The sequence below is a fragment of the Rhamphochromis longiceps genome, linkage group LG11, assembly GCF_057381845.1.
Source record: "Rhamphochromis longiceps isolate RC_006_pf linkage group LG11, R_longiceps_female_GT1.1, whole genome shotgun sequence".
Lineage (NCBI taxonomy): Eukaryota > Metazoa > Chordata > Actinopteri > Cichliformes > Cichlidae > Rhamphochromis > Rhamphochromis longiceps.
In genome coordinates this window covers 20,589,901-20,608,533 of record NC_140567.1, presented here as the reverse complement: position 1 = coordinate 20,608,533, position 18,633 = coordinate 20,589,901, and the positions used below count along the sequence as shown (strand labels likewise).

At 38.7% G+C, this 18,633-nt stretch overlaps 1 protein-coding gene across 1 annotated transcript; it reads left to right on the top strand.

Moving 5' to 3' along the window:
• The first annotated feature begins 542 nt into the window (after nt 1-542).
• Nucleotides 543-18,617, top strand: tax1bp1b (Tax1 (human T-cell leukemia virus type I) binding protein 1b). The gene is made up of 18 exons (XM_085422748.1): nt 543-646; nt 5,673-5,868; nt 9,682-9,784; nt 10,207-10,397; nt 10,570-10,728; nt 11,499-11,647; nt 11,781-11,871; nt 12,403-12,588; nt 12,784-13,035; nt 13,684-13,854; nt 14,413-14,485; nt 14,720-14,838; nt 15,121-15,246; nt 15,799-15,885; nt 16,694-16,892; nt 16,985-17,136; nt 17,247-17,332; nt 17,577-18,617. Exons 2-18 carry the CDS (start codon nt 5,692-5,694, stop codon nt 17,773-17,775), a joined length of 2,520 nt encoding a protein of 839 aa, XP_085278874.1. The 5' UTR covers nt 543-646; nt 5,673-5,691; the 3' UTR covers nt 17,776-18,617.
• The last annotated feature ends 16 nt before the right edge of the window (nt 18,618-18,633 follow it).

Sequence of the window (18,633 nt, the reverse complement as noted above, 5' to 3'; positions counted from 1 at the left end):
TGCCTGTGGGAAGTAACCTATGTATTCTGATTGAAAAGAAACTAACATTCTATATACACACATATACTCTCTCTTTATGAATATATATCTAGAAGTGTGCCCGATTACGCACATGTGTTTTCTTAAATAATTTCCCCCAGGGATCAATAAAGTATTCTGATTCTGATTCTGATTCTGATTTCTTGCAGATGACCAAAGCCACAGCTCCACGGTGTTGGAAGAATTATTCAGGTCCTGTAAATAATTATGCCAGTAAATAACTAATATTAGTATTTTTTTGTTGAAGAAAAATTGCCATTTTACTCCTAAATATTTTATTATATAACTACATTGCTGGTGCTGTTTTTAAAATACATAGTAATCATTTGTTTGATACTTTGTTTTGATCTTGGGAGAAACATAAACGAATCCCACTAAAGTAAGGTGTGTCATGTGAATCTACACATTGCTACAACGTTATCATCGATGTATTCTTTGTAACAAAGTTATTAATTATAATGTCACAATTTCTCCTCTTAGTGGCCCTTTACGGAAATGACGTAATGTTATTATTCCAGGAAGGGGGCACGGGGAAAGCACTGAACTGCGTCAACAATTGTTTCTGTGATACGTTGGGATTTCAGCTGCTGCCCAACATGACAACTAGGTATGTTCATGGTTTATTTGATAATTTAGATGAAGTATACGACTCTTGGTATTTCAATCTGATCTGCGTTTGTTTTTAGAGGTTTTCTCGCGACACATCGTCGCGAGCTGTTTACGTTAGCTTTAACCTTGTCCCCAATAGCACTGCTCTCTCCGCTGTTTTGTCGTGTTTAATCTAACGCCATGTATTAAGAGAGTTAAAATGGATATTCTACCGAGTGGTTAGCGTTTTTTTAGTTTAGTTCCATTGTTTTGTGGTTATTAGTCTCCTAAGAAGTATGTTGCTAGCATTAGCCAGTTAGCTGTATAGCTAACTTAGCCAGATGTGGTCAATGTTTTCAAGTTAGGCCTCGCCACGGATTCAGCCATTTCCATTTGCGATTTTTTTTAAATTTGATGTTATACTTAGGGTTGATAACTTTTTCGATTGATGTGGATTATGGCTGTGTTGGCTGAATTTCCGATCATCGACTGGGGAAATGTTTTGAGTCAAAGGCCTAATTACGTCGAAGAAAAATATTTTGGCTAAGGCCCAAATGGAAAATCCCTCCCCCTTCTTACTCACGTGGCCGGGTTTTTTATGTTGTTTAACTTGGTGGTAGTAGGCCAATAAGCTTTGTTTTTCTCTAGTTTTTCTTATGAGTTGGCACTGTGTCACCTCGCGTGCTAGGATATATCGTCATTAAGAGGCACAATTTAAAATTCAGTGGTAACCCCTCGCGTATTAAAAGAGTAGATCGCGTATGAATTGAAAGAATGTATTCAGTATCTAAAATGTGGCTAAGTATAAATTACAACGGAGCCATGCTTCATCCAGGCTTATAAAGTAGATTCCCTGTTACTTTACACTTACAAGAAGAATACCCGATCTCCCGGATTGTTTGCAATAAAAAAACCCAACAAGTGTTTTTGTTTGTTTGTTTGTATTAGATCGTTTATTACAAACTGTATTAATTTGAAAAATTACTTTCGTGTGCAGGTAAAGTGATCAGAGGTATATACAAAGTACAAATTAAAAGACTGCTGGGTAATGTGTTTTCTAGCTTTGGAGAGCTTTCTTTGCTTTGCTTTCAAGAAAATAAATGTTTAACTAAATCTCAAGGATACTATCATATTCTAATAGGCTTTTGTATGCCTGTCTTTGTTATCAGAGTAACTTTGTTTCAGCTTTCAATATTTACTCTACTGTGTCAGGGCTTTTTCTTGAGATTAACATCCTGAGATCAACTGAAATGTATAATCAGCTCAGGACACACTCCAAGGGCTTTAAAGCTGACCCTAAACCGTGTGTATAGTTATGGGTTGGTTTCTAGGGGTGCAACGATACACAAAATTCACGGTTCGGTTCGATACTTTGGTGTCACGGTTCGATATTTTTTCGATACAAAAAAAATGTTCATGCCTTTTTAATTTGTCATTTATTAAAATTATAAATATATATTTTAACTCAAAAGTACAGTTTTTAAATTTAATGTTGCTGAAACAACAAAGTAATAAAAATAAATAAATATGTCTGATTGAGGAATCACTCATCTTTGGAAAAGAGAGTTTATTACAGAGAAATGGCTCTTTCCAAAATAAAAGCTATACTATACGCTTCTTCTGGGGCATACTCTCAGCAGCATATTAAACATATCAGGTCCCCATAAGGAGAATCATGTGCTAACGGCTGTCTAAATGACTCTGGTAAAGTTTGTAGCATGCGTGCTTGTTGTTTTTGTCTGCTTCCACTTGTCTTTGTACTAGGATGCTGTCGGAGTAAATGTGCAGTCATATTCGTTGTGTTCCCACTAGTGCTGTCAGCGTTAATCTCGTTGAAATGACGTTAAAGCCACAACACGGCAAATCTCTGTTAACGAGCTACCGCGGATCGCCCTGTGCGTGGGGCTGGACGGCCAAACACATTAATGAGCTAACTGCGGTAACACACTAGTTCCCACTAATGTAATTGAGCATTGCGTGGCACATCCAACATACTGTTTTACTTTAGTCCATTACGCGCTTACCTTCAGGGTCATACGTCACATGAAAACCAAAATAGTTCCAAACGCCAGATCTGAATTAGGGTGGGGGGTAGAGCTGGGCGATAGAACGAAAACGATATGTATCGCGATATAACTTTTTCTCGATAGAAAAATTAAACTATCGCGATAGACCTCGCCGCTCTTGTCCTCTTAAAAAAAAAAAAAAAAAAAAAAAAAGAGCCAATCCAAATTAAGTAGCGCAGAGCCGAACCAATCACAGCCGCAGCGTCACGTCACGTGACTTGTTACGTACAGCACAAGTGCCAAGCCGCACATGTGTATTTGTTTGGAAAGCAGCCAGCCACCGTACTGCCCGGGTAATGGAGGAAATGAGTGTGCCGACTAGAGAAATCAACTGAGCGTGACCGAAGGTTACCGAAGAGAAAACAGATGATGGTTCCAATGCCGGAGAGATTGTCGAACGGAAGAGCCATAGAAGTTCCGTAGTGTGAAGGTATTTCGGCTATTTCAAGTCTGACAAAAAACAGAGTAGCGTGCACTGTAAATTGTGCCGAAAGCAAGTCTGGAAATACAATAAACTGGTGCATGCGCTACGTCCACACGTACCCGGGTATTTTTGAAAACGCAGATTTTTCTATGCGTTTGCACCTTTTGTCCACACGTAAACGGCGTTTTTGGTCACTGAAAACGAAGATTTTTAAAAACTCAGTTTTTGCATTTACGTGTGGACTAGAAAAACGGAGAAAACGCAGCGTCAAAGGTGTGCGCATTTTTTGACGTCACACTGTGCGCCACGTTATTGTTTCGGTGAAATGAATTTCTACAATACTGTTACTGTCAATTCTACTCTCTGCAGTGTTTAAATGCTTACATATACACACAGTTACTGTCCCTCCACACATACGACTCGGTTCTGCTTCTGTGCCCCAGCTTTGTTTACTTTTTCCCACCGAGGCTTCTAGACTTCTGATTGGCCAACATTTCTGCACGGTTAGGAATCTAGCGCCACCTGCTGCTTTGGCATGTTCATAGCAGCGTTTTCCTTCATTTCTCCCTTTATGTGTGGACGGGATTATTTTTTAAAACGAAAACGGAAAATCTCCGTTTTCAAAAATACCCGTGTACGTGTGGACGTAGCCTCAGTCTCTGACTGGAAGCGCTAATTCGTCATTCGGCTTTTGTCAGACTAAAGTAACTGTTAAAACTGTTTGAAAAGCTAAGCTATACAACAAGGAGAGATTGAGAATTTCCTTTTAGTTCTCAGTTTATTTGATATTGACAAAAGTTAGTCAGTTTTGTCTGTTCTTCTGTAAAACAAACTAAGATTTATTTTTAGAATTAATATTTTGTTTCTAAGGGGAATTGACAATTTAGTCTGTTTTGTTTGTTCTATTTTGAAACTTAAACGCTTTAGCGGCTGCCTTTTGTGTAGTTTGCAATATTTGCCTTTATTTATCTGAAAAAGTCTCATGTTCCTTAAGTACATCTACCCTGTTGAACTTATTATGGGAAATAAATATTTAAATGAAAACAAGCTGCTGATTATTTCACATTTTACTTGTGAGCAACGGCACATTTAAATCTTACAAATATAGTTATTTAGCTTATATCGTGATAGTTGGGGGCAGGGATAGCTCAGTAGGTAGAGTGGTGGCCCCATGATTGGAAGGTCGGGGGTTCAACTCCACTGAACGGCTACCCTGAGGTACCCCTGAGCAAGGTACCGTCCCTACACACTGCTCCCCGGGCGTTGCACTGGTGGCTGCCCACTGCTTCACTGGGTGAATGGGTTAAATGCAGAGGAACTATTTCCCTATGGGGACTAACACGCACACTTTACACTTTACACTGATTACTTTACACTGATAGATATCGTTATCGCCTGAAATGAAAAAAACATATCGTGATATGAAAAAATCTTATATCGCCCAGCTCTAGTGGGGGGTTCAATTTGCCATGTTGTAAGGAGAGCTTAACTTCTGTCTCGCTAGCTTGCCCTGCGCTCAGTGAATCTGCATTCGACTACTCCGCCTAGGCTGCACTGTCGAGCGCAGATCCACTGAGCGCTCAACACAGACAGCATCGTCAGAAGAAAAGTTGATAAAATAAATTAAAAATTTTGTATTGTTTGATACATATGCGTACCGAACCAAAAGCACTGTATGAACGGTTCAATATCGATACGAGTATCATTGCACCCCTAGTGGTTTCCTGTTGTAATTCTTTTTCATTTTTTTCCTGACATGTTCTGGAACTAAAATGTCACGACTTGAATAAAATTTGGTTGTCATGAACCGTGGCTGAGTTTACTGCTGGCAAATTACAAGCTTGCCAGCCATTTAAATCAAATTCTTAATGACAGTGTTGAAGTTATTCTTTTTTTTTTGACTTAACACTTTCACAAGGACTTCCCAATGCTTTGATTTCATGGAGGTTTGAAAATAGGAATCCATACCGCTTACCAAAATGAAATGGGACTTGAAGTTCAAGATAGATTTGTCCATCCACTTGCTAACATATCTTAAGGGCTCATTGAGAAATGTCTGCAGATAATAAGGATTGTATTTGCTGTGTCAAACTAACTCTAGCTTGCCTGAAAGCTAAACTGGTTAAAAACCACCATTTACGTTGGAATACTTTTTATATTAATGTAAACTAAACAGTTCATTGAATAAATATTTAGGGGTAGTAGTGTCTGAGGAGGTAGAACAGGTCATCTACTAATCAGGGGTTTAGTTGGTCGATGTCTGACTGCTGTAGTCTGCAAGTATTTGGACAAAACCCCGGGTTATTCCTAATATGTTTAATGGAGTGTGAATGTGTGTGAATATTAGACAGTATGCTCAAGTAGAGTGGAAAAGCGCTATATAAAAAAAACAGTCTATTTATCATAAATTACATTCTATGGCCAAAATTTAGGAATCGAATGATTAAACCTTCATTGAAGTTGACTAGTTTGTCTTTTCACTACTCCAGTCATTTGTTGTACTTGTTTCTGTGGGCATTTCATATATATTTGATTGCTTTTGTCTTCCTTTGTAGCCACTGCTGAGTGGATTTTATGGCACTGCTCCTGGATAGGACATTGTTAAGCAACAACATGGACACGTCAAATTTTGCCCACGTCATCTTCCAGAATGTGGGGAAGAGCTACCTGCCCCATGCTGCGTTGGAGTGTCACTATACCCTGACACAGTTCATCAAACCGCATCCAAAGGACTGGGTTGGCATTTTCAAGGTGAATGAGCGGAATAATAAAGCACGATATATAATTATGATCAATGAGGACTATGAATCCATGATGGTACTAACAGAAGTAGTCCAATGTGTATTTTCATAACTAGACCACTAGAGCACTTTATGTGTGATATAATGGAAAGTAAAAATACTGTCTGATAATTTAATTTGTATTATGAACAGCCTGCAGTTTACATCTAGACTGTCTGTTGTATAAACTATTTTATCTATGGAATAAAAGAGAGATTTCAAGTTTATCCACTTGAAACTTGACAGAGGAAGTGGAGCATTTTAACCTCCACCATGTGCTTGGGTGTCCCATATGGGCCTTGTTATAGAAGTGCATTAAATCCAACCCAGTAGCTTTACATTAGCCTCATCTGCATTGAATCGTGACTTTAGGCTTATTATTAAGACCAGCATGCTTTTTATCTACTGAAGTTGAGATGGAAGCTAAGATTAAATACATCACATTAACGAACCCAGCCTTATGGCTCTTTCTCTCTCAATCTGCTTGTGCTGATTTTGTTAGTTGTCTTCTGAATTAAACAATGGCTAAATAATGAGTTAAAGCTAAATCCACAGCCAAATTAGTTGTAACAGTGTATTTCCTCAGATGTTATAGCTGAAGCATATACGAAGAGACAGAACTGATAAATTATACTTTAACAGTGCCACAGGTGCACACAGTTGCATGTAAAGTTTTAAAACATGTGTTAACAGTGGCTTCCTTTCCTAATAGAAGTATTAAAACCCCCAAATTCTCTTGAAATAATTTGCAAATATAACTGCTTATCTTGTAGTTAAAAAGTATGTTACCTTTCTTTTACAATTTGGACAGGTTATAATGTAACAATATTGTAATGCTGACTACAGTGTCACTCATTAATAGGTAATTGCAGGATTGTTATATAGGATTCAACTAGACTGTCTGTGACTCATAAACTCACAGATCGTTTACTCGCATTGAGACTGCAAAACGTGTGTTACTTTAGTGGAAAGGAAAAGATGACCGAAGATAAAAACTTCAGTGTTTTTTATATATATATACACACACACACACACACACACACACACACACACACACACACACACACACATACATATATATATATATATATATATATATATATATATATATATATATATATATATATATATATGTATGTATATGTATGTGTGTGTGTATGTATATATATATATATATATATATGTATGTGTGTGTGTATGTATATATATATATATATATATATATGTATGTGTGTGTGTATGTATATATATATATATATATATATATATATATATATATATATATATGTGTGTGTGTATGTATGTATATATATATATGTATATATGTATATATATGTGTGTATGTATATATATATATGTATATATGTATATATGTGTGTATATATATATATATATATATATATATATATATATATATATATATATATATACACACACACACATATGTGTGTGTGTATATATGTGTGTATATGTTATTTGCAGCATGCACTCATTCTAATGTCATGCTATAGTTCAAGTAATACAGCCCAAGAAATAGGTTCAATTGTTAATTTCTTTGCAATATTGATTCAAGCTCCTAAGTTTACTGTCCTTGTTATGTCAACTATTGATGTGTGCACTTTGCTTTACATGTGATATTATTGTGGGTATATGCAGAGACACTTTCCCTAACCTCACTGATAAATCAGGTCATGCCTTCATATTGAAGTTGGATCGTGTATTATCTGGAGGCTGTTTACATACCAAATTGGGTACTGCATTGTGATACCTCATCACATTGTGTTTAGCCTGAAGGTAGGCACCAACTGGCAGCATAAATCTTAAAACTACAAATTTCTTGAGCTTCCAAACAATAGAGCGTCAGCAGAAAAGGCTGAGTGCAGGATTTTAAATTGTATAAATCATTGACACTGTTGACAGACGTAATGCTTGGTGCCAAAGCGCTATCATTTACCTATCCAGGCAAATGATAGAGCTTTACACACATTCGCGTGAGCTCCAAAGAGTAGTTATAGCTGCTTTTGGCACAGGCTCGTTCTTCCTTTCAATGTTCCCACTAAATAACTCGGTAACCTGGCTTATTTAAGATTCAGGATTCAAGATTTTTTTATTCGTCACATGCATAGTTATACAAGTATTATATTTATATATTATACAAGGCTTATGATTTATTAAGAGGAAATAGAAAAGCACAGCAACCTTCAAACTAGTTTGGTCAAATTAATACTAATCATATTAATAATTAGATAAAGTAATTAAGGTCTTGATGGTAAATGGATTAAGGAAATGTTTGTTTTAGTATGGGTCCCTGTCAGTTTGATGTTGTTGTTCCATAACTGCAAGTATGGAGCTGGTGCTAGCTGTTTTCGGCTTTATGAAGGAATGTTGAGGCAGGTTGTCAGCATTGGCCCAGGAGAAAGCTAACCCAACGTTATAATTAACCTGTCTGACCACAACCTGTCTGTGTGATTCATGAATAACTCTTGAATTTATATAGGCTAATTGGCAGATAGATGTTACAGTACTTCCTGGGGGAATACTGTCACTCACTTCTGTCAGCATTCTTGCTGAAGTGCTGATGAAAAATCGTGTTAAAGCTGAAGAGCATGTTGCATAGGTAGACGTTCAGACTTCTTTTAGGTTTTGGAAAGTTTACTCTTACAGTGTTATCTGTGTTTTTGTCTTAGTCACTGATCTGAAACCAGTGTTTTGGTGTTGTTATGGTAGCCTTACACTTTCTCTGCCTTTTGTCTAATATCTATGAGGAAAAACAGGAATTTACAACATTGCAAAGTCCTCTGTTGTAATTTCCCTACAGAGGTTTCACCCACCACCACCACCTCTGCAGCTCTAATGAGTGGACTGGTGAGGGCTAGCCTTCAGTAATGACACTCACTAACTAGGTGCATGTTTTAATTGCTTCCTGTTTTTTACTGCTGGAGGCTGGAACTGCACTGGGGGTTTTGGAGCACCAGGGCCTTCTATCTCTGGCTCTGATGAACACTCACAGTATTGTGGCTGCAGGCTGTTTGCACACAGGTGAGAAAATAAACTGCCCAGACGTTGCAAAAAGGCTTCCTACATGCAGCTTTCTAGAAACACAGTGTATCTGCAGTGCAATTTGCTTGTATGATTTTTCTTTTCGTTGCCTTTTTTTAAGAGCAGAGTTTTGAAAGTCACACCACAACTTAACCAACTTAGGTGTAATGGTGTAATGGGGTTTAACTGGGCTTGTTGTAGATGCATGCTTGCGCCTGGGAGTGCACACCAAAAACCAGCAAGCTCAATGTGACACTGATTTTGTTTGACAGTTTTATGGCACCAGTCTGAAGTTATGGATGTATTTTCTGCACTTCCCCCTCATCAGTCATCAGTTAACAACACATAAAATACGTATAAATAAATTTTGGTTTTCATTTTCAAGTTGCCTATGTATAAAATTTTCACCTATTTCCACTTTCCTGTTTGAAGTGAGTTGTAGCTACATTTCCACAGCTAGGCTTTTTCATGATAAGGGCCAGACCACATGCACATGGTTAGCAGGAGTGGTTTCCAGATGATAACTTTTGTAAATGAAAAAATATTACAGTAGGCATGTCCTTACACTATCATCCGAAGATAGATTTAAAGCCCTGTGATTACTGCAATAAACTAGTTTGAGATATTTTGGAAGTGACAGCGTGCGGATTTGGGAAAGTTCCCCTGTTAATCCATCCATTGCTATTATGCTGCACTGATGTGGTGAGGGTGTCTTGTTGAATGAATTCCCCACAATGTCTCACAGGTTGGTTGGAGCACAGCGAGGGACTATTACACATTCTTGTGGTCGCCTCTCCCTGAGAACTATGTGGAAGGCACTGCAGTGAACAGAACAGTGGTCTTTCAGGGTAAGAGCATACATACTTTTCAGTAACTTTGACACCTTTTAATAACTGAATATCATGTGGGTTGGTGAGTGAATTGTTAAGTGTGCAGTTGTGGACAGGATGGATAGAGGAGAAACTTTTCCCAGACATCTCCATTCTGGTGTTAATGACATTTGAGTTAATGTTCTGTTTTTGTCTTTTATACCACCCTTCATAAACCGGCACAATTAAAGTGATTTGCCAGACCAGGACTTAACACTTACGTAGTATTTGTGCTCTTTTTGTGCCTTTTTTTTTCTCTCAGTTTATTGTAACTTTGGGTTAAGTGTTCAGGTTAAGATTCGCTAATAACTGAGATATGTTTAGACTTGTGGAGGAATATGATTCGTGTTGCTCTGTTGTCTAACATTGAGCTCACTGACTGAGTGATTTACTTCCCCCAGGGTACTATGTTCCCAATGATGATGGCGAGTTCTACCAGTTTTGTTATGTGACCCACAAAGGGGAGATCCGAGGGGCCAGCACACCATTTCAGTTCCGTGCCAGCAGCCCCACAGAGGATGAGCTGCTGACTGTGGAAGATGAATGCAACTCTGACATCCTGGTGGTCACCACGAAAGCTGGCATTCTCGAGGTACAATTTGCCTGAGCAGCAGCGCTCAGTACACATCGATTTTCATTGGGTTTTATTTTGCTTCAATATCAATTTCTAGCGTGCACAGTTGAAAATTATGATTTCAGTCGTATGTTACCAGTAAATTAAGCTTTTAAAAATACTGAAAAGTGTTTTTGTTTTTTCTTGGCAGCAAAAGGTGGAAGAAGTGCAACGGGAGAAAGATGAGTTGCTTAAAAACATGGCCCTCCTGCAGCAGGAAAAGGAGGAACTGGAGGCTGAGAAAGAGAGCCTGCAGAAGGCGTGTGAGCAAGAGAAGGAGAACTGTGCTCAGCTGAGAAGAGAGAACCAAGTAAGCTGAGAAATGCAGTATTTGTAGCAGTTTTAAAACTTGTAAATAACACAAAATGCCTTTTTCAGGCCATGCTATATATTTTAATAGTCATTAAAATAAGCAGCACATGTGGAAATCAGTGATTTATAGTATTAATGCACTGGCTCTTGCATGGACCTTTTTACATTTGGCCCAGCAGTCTCTTAGCACCCCCTAGTGAAGGGGTCCTAACATGCAGATGTATCCAAACACATGATGTACTGAAAAAATAAATCACACACTGATGGATATGGATGTCTGTATTATCAAAGTTGTAATTCTGCTTTTTATAGTATAACATTAGGTCTTAAAAGCATTGTCAGTCATAATTCACTTTGCCATTTTCTGCCATAAATCTGCTGGTTTTAAAACGGCTTTCAGATGAAAACATGATTACAGATTTTGTGGCTGTTAATTTTATGACTAGACTTTTATATGATTTTTTTATGGTGTGTGAATATAAAGATTCCAAAATTCTGCCTATAAACAAATTGTAAAATATTCATTTCATTTTTTCTTGAACATTTAAAACTCTCTATCAAGCCATCACGTTCATTTTGAATTAGACTTGTATTTCAAAGACAATAAAATTTTAATGTTTTGCACACATTTTTCCTCAAGCTTTGAGTCAGAGATGGAAAGTTGTATGTTAGGAAGTTAGGTACTGCAAGAAGTGTTGTATTTTTTTATGAATTATGAGGCTTTCTTTTTATTTCAGCTGAACTTTACTTCTGTCTTATGTCTCACAGGAAGTGCAGCATTCTTCCCAGGCCCTGCTGGAAGAGAAAGAGGAGGTAAAGAGGAGACTGGATGAGGCCACAGCCAGAATCATACAGTTGGAGGAAGATCTGATTGGAGTGACACAGAAAAGCATTCAAAAGGAAACAGAGCTAGACAGGTGAATTCTCAGTAAAAGGATTGTGGCAGATTCACTAGATTTTCTAGATTTGTTTGTTTAGATGTACAGAGAGTTATTAATGCGAACATATGCACTATTTAGTTATATATTGTTTTTGTTTCTGTTTCTCCAGTCTTAAGGACAGACTTAAGAAACTTACAGCAGAGAAGGAGGTTCTTGAATCTCATCTTAAGAATGAAAAAGATGAGAAGGAACTCTACAAGGTAATGCTCTATTTTTGTTGATATCAATACTAAATCCTCAAACTTACCAATATGATCTTTAAATAAAGATTCAATGTTTTGTTTTTTAGGCACACGATTGCACGGTATTTTATTGTAAACGGTACATGCCTTGTTCCGTTTTCTGGCGCAATTGGTGTTTCTGTGTCTTTGTTGTGGTATGTACTGCACAGGAACTGGGAGTGCCACATACTGTTGTGCTCCCACAGAAAACCTCTACCTAATTTAACTTGCACCATCACACTGCGTCTGTTTCAAAAGGACGACTTTATGGGCCTATCTCAATCTCTGTTTTGTAATTGAGGTCATGCAACATTTATTTTAATATGGTCTTTGATTGTGATCGGTGTTGTATAAATGAGGTAAAAAACCCCACTCTGTTTGTGTTTTATAACTTCTCGTGTGTGTGTGTGTGTGTGTGTGTGTGCGCGTGTGTGTGTGTGCGTGTGTGTGTGTGTGTGTGTGTGTGTGTGTGTGTGTGTGTGTGTGTGTGTGTGTGCGCGCGCGCGCCAGATTCACCTGAAAAACCGGGAGCTGGAGAACACTAAGTTGAGTGCGGAGCTGCAGATGTTGAAGTCTGTGGACGTAAACAAGGAAAACGCCATTGCCCAGTTTAAAGAGGAAGTGGGGCGCCTCCAGGCTTGCCTCACTGAGAAGGACAAACAGTACAAAGAGATCCTGGCCAAAGTTTCCACCTTGGTAAGAAAAAAAAAAAGATTTTTGTTTTGAGGTCAGAAGTAGATAATAAACCGTATTTAATATAATTCATTATTATATCATATGAAATTTAAAGATTTCCAGTAGAAAGAATAGGAAGAGGAGAACTGAGATGTAATAACTGATCTTTAAAGAGAAATGAGAGTCAGTCGCCTTAAACGTGTTTACTTCTTGCAGGGAGATGTGAAAGCCCTGAAGGAGCAGCTGCGGCAGAAGGAAGAACAGCTCCAGGCTAACCAGCAGCAGTCCTCTTTGCTGGCTGCCGAGCTGAGAGACGCCTCCAGTGCACGCGATCGTACAATGTCTGAACTGTACCGCATTAAACTTGAGGCTGACAACCTCCGCCAAGCCAAGGCTGAAACTCAGGCCCAGTGCGTCCGCCTGGAATGCCTGGTGGAGCAGATGAAGGCAGAGGCCACGCAGGAAGCAGTAAGAGTGAAACTCAAATAGCCAGACAGCCTTTCGTGTTTAAAAGAGCTTCATTTGAAGTTAAGCGTATTTAATATCATGGTAAACAGGCAGATCAAGAACAAGGATTAATGTCTGGTAACATCTAAAATAACACATTAAATAATAAATATGCAAAAGTTCAACATTTTTCAAAATTATACATCAACTTTCATCAAAAGTTGATGTAAGAGGGTGAAGACTTTGTGTCATATATTTAGATCACAATAGCGTTTAATATTTTGTCACCATAAAGAAATAAAAGATAATAAATCATATCGTATATAATTGTCCAGTTGTGTATAGGTATGCTGTTTGGTTGAGCACTGTGTGAGAAAGTTAACGATATGAAAATAATGGAAACAGAAAACGTTTCTCCCACACAGTTTTTTTGTTTGTTTTGTTTTGGGTTTTTTTAAACTGCTTCTGCATTTGAAAGATGTTGTAATTCTTCTCATACTTGCTGTTTTTATTGACCACCAGTCTCATGCTAAAGAATCACTTCAATATAAACAGTGATAGTGATTATAGTTAATGACTCACAGGAAGTTATATCGCTGCACTGTCACAGTGGACCTTGCAGTTGGCCGGAGTTCTGATCTGTTCTGCTGTAATGTTTTACATCAACAGGCCAAAGCAGAGGACGAAGCTGCTGCAGACCCAGCTGTTGTAGCAGAGCTGCAGAGAGAGGTGGAGGATCTAAAGTTGCGGCTGCACATGGCTGCAGAACACTACAAGGAAAAATATAAGGAATGTCAGCGACTGCAAAAACAAGTGCTGAAACTCTCTGAACAGCAAGGGGTAGGTCCCCACGGATACCAGCCAACATACTGTATTCATGTCCTAACAAGTGAAAGAACAGAATTTCCATTTGTATCTTTGTAACACTACGCCTGCCTCACTTGTACTAGTTAATGCCTTCAGTCATTTTGCCAGTCTTGACTGGAAAGAAGTGCAAGCTGAAAATGAAAATTAACACATCAGACAAATTCATTTTCATTATCATTCAGTCTGACTGTATAAAAGAAAGTTTATTTTAATTTCACTGTAGATACATCAAAAATGGAAACTGGAAAATTCAATCTTGGTATAATTGTTCCCAGTTTTTATCTTTTGTTATTTTGGATTTTTACAAATTCTTATAAGTAAAAGTAGCTCAAGCCTGTGTTAATCCTTTCATTCATTCATATATATATATATATATATATATAAACACACAACACAATATTTTATACAGATAAGATGTATTTTCATCTATAAATGTCATTGTAAAATACATTGTAAATATGTTTGTGAATTGGTTTTTTTTCTGCATTTGTTGTTGTTATTATGTCTTCACTACATTTTTCTCGTCTTTAGGAGCTGAAGAGAAGCTCTGCCCAAGAAATGATGGCAGTTCTTCCATCGGGGAGTCCAGACACTTCTGTGCCAGGTACCCAAGTCAAATTATGAAGTGAAAAATTATCTTTAGAAAACAGGAGTTGTGTAGTTCCTTAGACAGTTATCTTCTATTTCTCATTAGCTTTATTTTGAACTCTTGGTTTCTCTAAATTATGTTCCTTAGCAGTTTGGTGATACGTATGTAAATTTTTTATTTTGCAGAGGGTTTTTTTTTTTTTTTTTTTTTGTTGAAGAATAATAAACTAATAAAAACATAACTCTATAGGAAGTCCAGGTTCTGCTGATCCAATGTTGGAAGCCATCATCCAGGAGAAGCTCAAAGGCATCAGCAGAGAGGCGTCGGACAGGAACGACAAATACAGAAAATGCAAGCAGATGCTGATGGTAAGAAACTTTTTTTTTGTTTATTTTGTTGCTGTATTTTGTCCCAAAATAAGATGTTCAAACGTGTGAGAGACTTTTGTAGTTCAATGGTATGAATAAAAGAAACATTGCACGCTGAAGTACGTGGAAAAATCTCAGCTGGTGCAGACCAATCTTTTATTTACTTTGACTGTTTATAGGTCCTGCACCTTTGATACCTTGTGAGCAGTGTTTTTGTCATTTATTTTTCTCCTCTGTGTATATTGTGGTGTGATGAAAACTGAATCATGTGTTGCCCTTTAGGAGGAGAAGGAGCGTAGCTGCATGTTTGCTGATGAGCTGGCCAAGATGGAAGTGAAATTTAAAGAGCAACTGAAGACCAACGAGAACCTGAAGCTGCAGCTGGCAGCAGAGGAAGATCGTTATAAGGTTAGTGTAGGCAGAGTGCAGACACTTAGCACAGCCCAAGCTGTCAGCTGCCAGTGATGCTCTCCTTCAAAGCAGACCTGATTTGGACTCTTCTGTGTTTTTACCGCTGTGTATGGCTGGTATAGCTCAAGGATCTAGCCTTTGATGCTATCTCTCCCCTTGAACCCAGTTTCTCTGACAGTGTTGTTTATGAGCGGGACGATCTGTAAGACGACATTTTACTGCTGTTTATGTCAGGCTCTGGAGACAAGCAAGTCTTGGCTCACAGGACTCATCTCTGGTTGCTTGGCTAATGCTGTGCTTGGCTCAGGTCAGGCGGATATTTGCTTAGTGTCTCACAGGGATTCAAGCAGGTTGTTTTGCTCTGAGCAGTATTGTGCATAAATCAGTCCTCAGCAAAGAGAAGCCTTTTATGGCTGTGATCAATTAACGTCACGCACTATGGTCTGACTGTATTTCACTTACACATTTTTTAATCAGCAGCACATCAAGAGTTTAAGTATATAAAGTGTTTCTTCATTCTTCTGCTTTTGTGCCCTTTACTTTCTACAGAGCCAGGTAGCTGAGAAGGGACGGGAGCTAAAGGAGCTTAAGGACACACTTGTGGTTGTTATGAAGGAGAAGGAAAAACTGGAGGGGGTTAGTGACAGCTTTCATTTTCTCTTTTATAGACTCCTTCCATTTTAAAAATTGCCTGAAATGTGCCATTCCCCTGCCATTTTCCCCTCTCCCAATCTGGTCTGTGTTTAATATGCCTCTAATTGTAGATGCAGAGTAAATGACTTCTTATTTTCCATTCCATTACTTTAGGCCACAGCAAGGTCCTCACTGACCTAAAATGTTGCTTTGAGGTAATGCTGCTAAAGTTAAGAGGAGGAGAATGACCCAATTTTGAGGTTTAGACTGTAAATTAACTTGGCGTCTCTTACTGACATAAAAACACAGAATCCTGTTCCCTTTGAAAGTGAGAAAATTCTTTTTAATGAAGGTGTTAATTAAACTGCTTTTGTGAGCACAACAAAAAGCCCCCTCCCCCCAAAAAAAGTCACAGCTCTGTGTTGGGATGGTGCGGCTTTGCCTTTTTAGCTGGAGAGCCACACTGAGATAGAATCAGATATGTGGCCGCGATGCCCTAAAGGTTAGAAAAGCAGCTTCTCTGTCTGGAAGGCTGCGGGTTTCATGACGAGACCAGCAGGATAGAATCTGAGTGGAACAAGTGAAAAAGCAGTGCGTTAGGCTCCAGTGGAGCTGCTCCATGGTCAGCAGCAGGTTAGTGTGTGGTTGTACTGGGCTGTGAATGCAATCAGTTTTTTTTCTGGAAATTAAGATTATATCTTAAAGACATGTTAAAACAAAGTGTTCTCACTATATGCACATGATGGGACTGAATTTTGTCAGTGGTTTTTGCTGTTGTGAAGAAATTGTTTCAATTCCCCTTTTGCGTCAGGAGCTCCAGAAGGGCAGCAGCAGGAAGGGAGATCAGGGGACCAGTGAGAAAACCAGTCTGGAGAACCTCCAGTCCAGTGTGCCTTTATTCCTGCAGTACCCTGTCCCGTATGCACAGGATACCCCTACCCCTCTGTTGGTTTCTCAGAGCCCCAGCAAGCTGCATTTTGGGAACCCTTACTCCATCTCGGACTCAAAAGGTTTGTTTTCTTTTCAGAAGTCTTCACTAAACATTGCAGAGATGAGTGACTTTTTATTTACAGTAGCCGTGTCTCTGAAAATCCTCCTGCAGATGATGCGGATGAGTTCTCAGATGACCAGCCACTTAGGCTGCCCCCTGTAGGCCCGCCATCCTGGGACAGCAATGTGGTGTGTATCCAGCCTACCCGCAACCACAGCCGGCCAGAAGGCCATGAGGAGTCAGAGGAAAAGCAAAACAATAATGTAATATTCTCTCTCCCATGTGCAGTATGCAGTACTTCTAATTTGTATCATGTGCGTTTGATTATTTTAATGCCATTTTGCGTCTCCCCCTGTCTCTGCTGCTCTCTCAGGGTAATACCAGCGAACAGCCCACAGTAACTGAAACTCACAGCACATTTGTGAATGATGGACAAAATGCCTTCTGCTTTGATCCCAGGTAACACACCTTGATAATAACCAAACTCTCCAAGTGTGTTAAACTTGTGTATTGACGTGTGTAAAAACGTCTGCAGCACCCCCCCCCCCCACCCCATTAGATGAAGCGCAGGCCACCCACGTTGCATCAGACGGATGCTCTTTATTAGCCGTGCTCCTGTTTTGCCCACGTCTTTGCTTGACTGCTTATTAACGTGAGCTTTCTCTCCCCTCTTTCTCTTCTGCCATCCACTTCCCACGCGCAGCATGGACATGAAACGATGTCCCCTCTGTGAGGTCATCTTCCCACCCAACTATGACCAGAGTAAGTTTGAGGAGCACGTGGAGAGCCACTGGAAAATCTGCCCCATGTGCAGCGAGCAGTTCCCGCTGGACTGCGACCAGAAAGTGTTTGAGAATCACGTGCTTACTCACTTCGACAGCCACCCGCTAAACTTCGACTAGATAAACAGAAAATCAGCACATCCAGTCTGCTTACTTCCTGTCAACCACTCACAACACTTTTCTTTTTTTTTCCTCTTTTTTTTTTTTGCATGTAATGGTGTGAAGATCCTCTCTTTAGGACTATACTGAATTTTGCTTTTTTTCTTTTTTTTTTACTTCACCTTAGAGAAATACTTGGAGCTGATTTAACATTTAAAAATGAAAATGATTCAGTGACATGGCAGGGCTACCAAATTTGTTTTCACACCATTTTCTTTCTTTTAAGGTGGAAGGTTTCATTTAATTTGGATTTTAAGGATACTTTTGGGGGATAAGACTGTTGTACGCATATATACGGACTTTAAATGGACAGATCTTTTAGTCCACACGATGTAATGAATCAGGGAAAGAGATAAGTGTTTACCAAACTTACATTTCAAACATGCAGCCAAATCTGCCCCCTTACACTGTACACGTCATTTAGTCAGTCTTTACAGACAGCAACCTTGGTGCACTATATGCAGTCAGGGAGAACTCTTCAGTGATTATATCCATACATGATTATACAGTATATGCTCAGATCATCTATTTTAGAATAATTAAAGCCAACAATATTGTGACAGCCTTGATAATTTATGTACGACTTTTAGGTTTCCTTTTCTTTGGGTTTGAATTATTTAATTGTGTCTGAATCTTTAAGAACTTTCATATCATCAGCTAATCGCTGCATGCCGAGCTTCTGTTGACCTTCCTTTTGTTCTTTTCTTTTACAGTAATAACTTATTTCATTCATAGAAATGTTTCATTAGTTTAGTGAGTTCCATGTATCTAAAATGAATTAATAAAATCTGTCTAAAACTGAATTGTGTCCAAAGAGTT